The sequence below is a fragment of the Corvus brachyrhynchos genome, unplaced genomic scaffold (genome assembly GCF_000691975.1).
Source record: "Corvus brachyrhynchos isolate BGI_N302 unplaced genomic scaffold, ASM69197v1 scaffold30, whole genome shotgun sequence".
NCBI classification, from domain to species: domain Eukaryota; kingdom Metazoa; phylum Chordata; class Aves; order Passeriformes; family Corvidae; genus Corvus; species Corvus brachyrhynchos.
The window spans coordinates 1,456,187-1,458,972 of record NW_008235742.1 but is presented as its reverse complement, the minus strand read 5'-3'; the positions used below and the strand labels follow the sequence as shown (position 1 = coordinate 1,458,972).

The following is a 2,786-nucleotide window of genomic DNA, read 5'->3' as shown; positions in this document are numbered from 1 at the left end:
CGGGGGTCATTCTGGTTGTAGATGCTGGTGCTGGTGGGCTCCTCCTCCTTCCTCCGGGTGACAGCCAGCTGGTACCTGAGGACAAGAAAAGAGATGGGAGCAGCCCCTGAGGCAGGGCAGAGTTAATGGAGCAACCCCAGAAGAATGTTTCCCTGTGCCTCCCATCAAGGGACATCCAGCAATGCCTTCCCAGCTGGCAGGGCTGAGAGGGTCTCTGAGAACCTGCCATCCCAGCCAGAACAGCCTGACCTTGCCCAGCTGATGGCCCTCTCCATGGAACTGGCTTCGGGGATGTGGTCCCCTGCAAAACTGGTGATCTGGATCCTGTAGCCACGCTGGTGGCCCCACTTGTTTTTGCTGTTGGCTGCGAAGTAGATGTATCTGGGCATCTTTGACTGGAGTCGGAAGGCAGCCTGGTCTTCCGTGTCCAGGACTTTCTTGGTGAGTCGTGGCCGCTCTATCTGCTGCTCTGGGCTCCAGGGAGCCCGTGTCATCTCAAATGCCATGTCATGGGCCACGAGGGAGTTTTTCACCCCTGCGAAGCCAAAACAAAGTCACTGAGGTGAGTCCCCACAGTCCCCTGTTCCCCAAGGACATCAGAGTGCCTGCTCTCCCTGTTCTCCCTCCCTGCACCCTGTGCTCTGAGCAACGACCCTGTCCAAGAGCAGTTGCTGCTCTGCAGCTCCACATGCCATGCCACGACAACAGCACTTGTGTCTTAATCCATGGCTGGACACTTGTCTGAGCCAGGCAACACCACTCTGTGGCAGACTCTGTGAGAGACAAGAGGGGACAAGGGATGAGCCTCACCCCAGGGCAGAGGAACAGGTTTGCTTCCCCTACAAGCGTAATCTAGTTAACTAGAGCCTTGTTACTGCTCATCAGCTCATCCTGCACAGTGGAGGCACCTGGAGCAGCCCAGGTGATGAACACATTTGCACATCACACACAAAAGCAGTGTTGTGCAGTTCAGGTCCTGCCACAAAGAGACGTGGGCCCAAGGATAGGAGCAACAGGAGGGGCATGGGAGCAAATCAATTCAGGGACAGGGTGGCAAAGGGCTGCCGAGAGCATTTGATGGCCAGTGCCTCTGCAGGTCTGGCAGAGGAGCTATTGCTCAGCTCCTCCTGCCCGTCCCACCATGACCCCCCTCTGTGTTCTCCTCCTTTTACATTTTTTTCATAAAAGCCATTTCAGAGCTGAAGCTGTGGCCATGTATGAAGGTTGGAGCCCCACAGAAAAAGATCCATGCACAGCTAGCAGCACTGAGCTAATTTTCTTTCTTTTTCTTGCATGAACAGAACTTCTTACCCCACACCTCCCCTGCCAGTATTAACACTGACAGTGTGATTTCATCTGCCTTTTCCTTCTTCCTGCAGTTCTGCCACCCCCCACTGCTAGCACACCACCCTGCCTGACAAGTGGAAAGGAAAATCTGTATAACCACCAAAAAAGTCACGTTTTTTGAGTCTGAAAGTACTTGGAGAGTACTTTTTGAAGTGGAGAGACAAGAGCCAGACCTACCTCCCACGTCCAAGTCCACCTTATAGTTGACAAAATGGGTGTGTATGGTACCCAGCGTGTGCTCCCAAAGCCTATTGCCGTATCTCAGGCCATCCCCATGAAGAAAGGTGAGCTTGGGGTACCCCGTGGCCTGCACCTTGCCCTCCATGGCCCCGTTCTGGTAGAAGATGAAGTCCCACACATAGTCATAGTTGCCCACAGTGGCAATGGACCGAACGACCAGAGCGGAGTTGACCAGCCCCCCGTAGTAGAGCGACTGCAAGTTGGAGTAGTGGCGCCTCAGAGGGGAGCCCAGGTTCTGCTCAAAGATGCAGAGCGAAGCTTTCCCCTTCCTGGGCCTCAGGCTCTCAGACAGAGAGTGTGTGTCCACGTAGGTGGCCAGGTACGGGCAGTCGACCCCTCGCACCAAGGGGGAGGTGTAGCGCCCCAGGCCAAAGCTGCCGTCCATGTAGCGCGTGGACATCCCTCCCGGGCAGTTGGAGCCGTACACTGACAGCGCCTCTTGCACGCTGATTTCATAGGCAACCCTCTCCCCCTTGTGTCGGATGTCAAACAGCCGCAGGCCCGTGCTCACGCTCATCCCAAAGGCAAAGCTCCAGGCCTGGAAGAGGACGTGGTTGTTCCTGACGCTGTAGCGGGGACCCTGCGGCTCGTACTGCACTGGGAACAGCGCGGCCGCAGGCGCCCGAGGCTTCATGGACGAGAAGTCCCCATCCCACGGTGCCTTCCTCACCTTCTCCACGCTGATACGACCCTGCACATAGGCACTCTCCAGATGAACCATGTCCCTGTAGTACTGCCCATTGTAGAAGACCCTGCTCACCGCCCACTGCGAGATGTCCAGGCTGCTGTGGTCCACCAGCACCTCCAGCCCCACCGGGTGCACAAAGAATCCACTCACGTTCTGAAACAGGACAAACCAGGTGACCCGATCTCCAGACTGGAATCCATGAGGGACTGTGGTCTGAAATGCCACATTGGTTCTGTCATACTCAAAGACTTCTTTGAGGAAGGTCGGTGCTGCAGCAAATGCCACCGTCTCCAAGAACACTCCCAGCTGCTTGTACTCGCTGCCCAGCATTGGTCTGCGGTGGTAGGGCACCTTCCCCCCGTACTTCTGCACCGTCACGTCTCGGTGGTACACTGGCGTCGGCAGCGGCCCCACCACGTACTCGGTGATGTTGGGGTCTGCCTGGTTCCCAAAGTACAGCACAGCCAGCGCCTCCCGGGCGGGACGAGCCCCCCCCTCGTCCAGGTACCGG

At 56.8% G+C, this 2,786-nt stretch overlaps 1 protein-coding gene across 1 annotated transcript in view; it reads right to left on the bottom strand.

Annotated features, from left to right (window-relative positions):
• LOC103624470 (membrane primary amine oxidase) overlaps nucleotides 1-2,786 on the bottom strand; it is an 11,001-nt gene that overhangs the window by 1,754 nt on the left and 6,461 nt on the right. The window contains exons 3-4 of the mRNA XM_008643746.2: nucleotides 1,525-2,488; nucleotides 250-535 (exon numbers count right to left, since the gene is read on the bottom strand). Of these exons, the coding sequence (XP_008641968.1) occupies nucleotides 250-535; nucleotides 1,525-2,488 (1,250 nt within the window). The remainder of the gene's footprint in view (nucleotides 1-249; nucleotides 536-1,524; nucleotides 2,489-2,786) is intronic.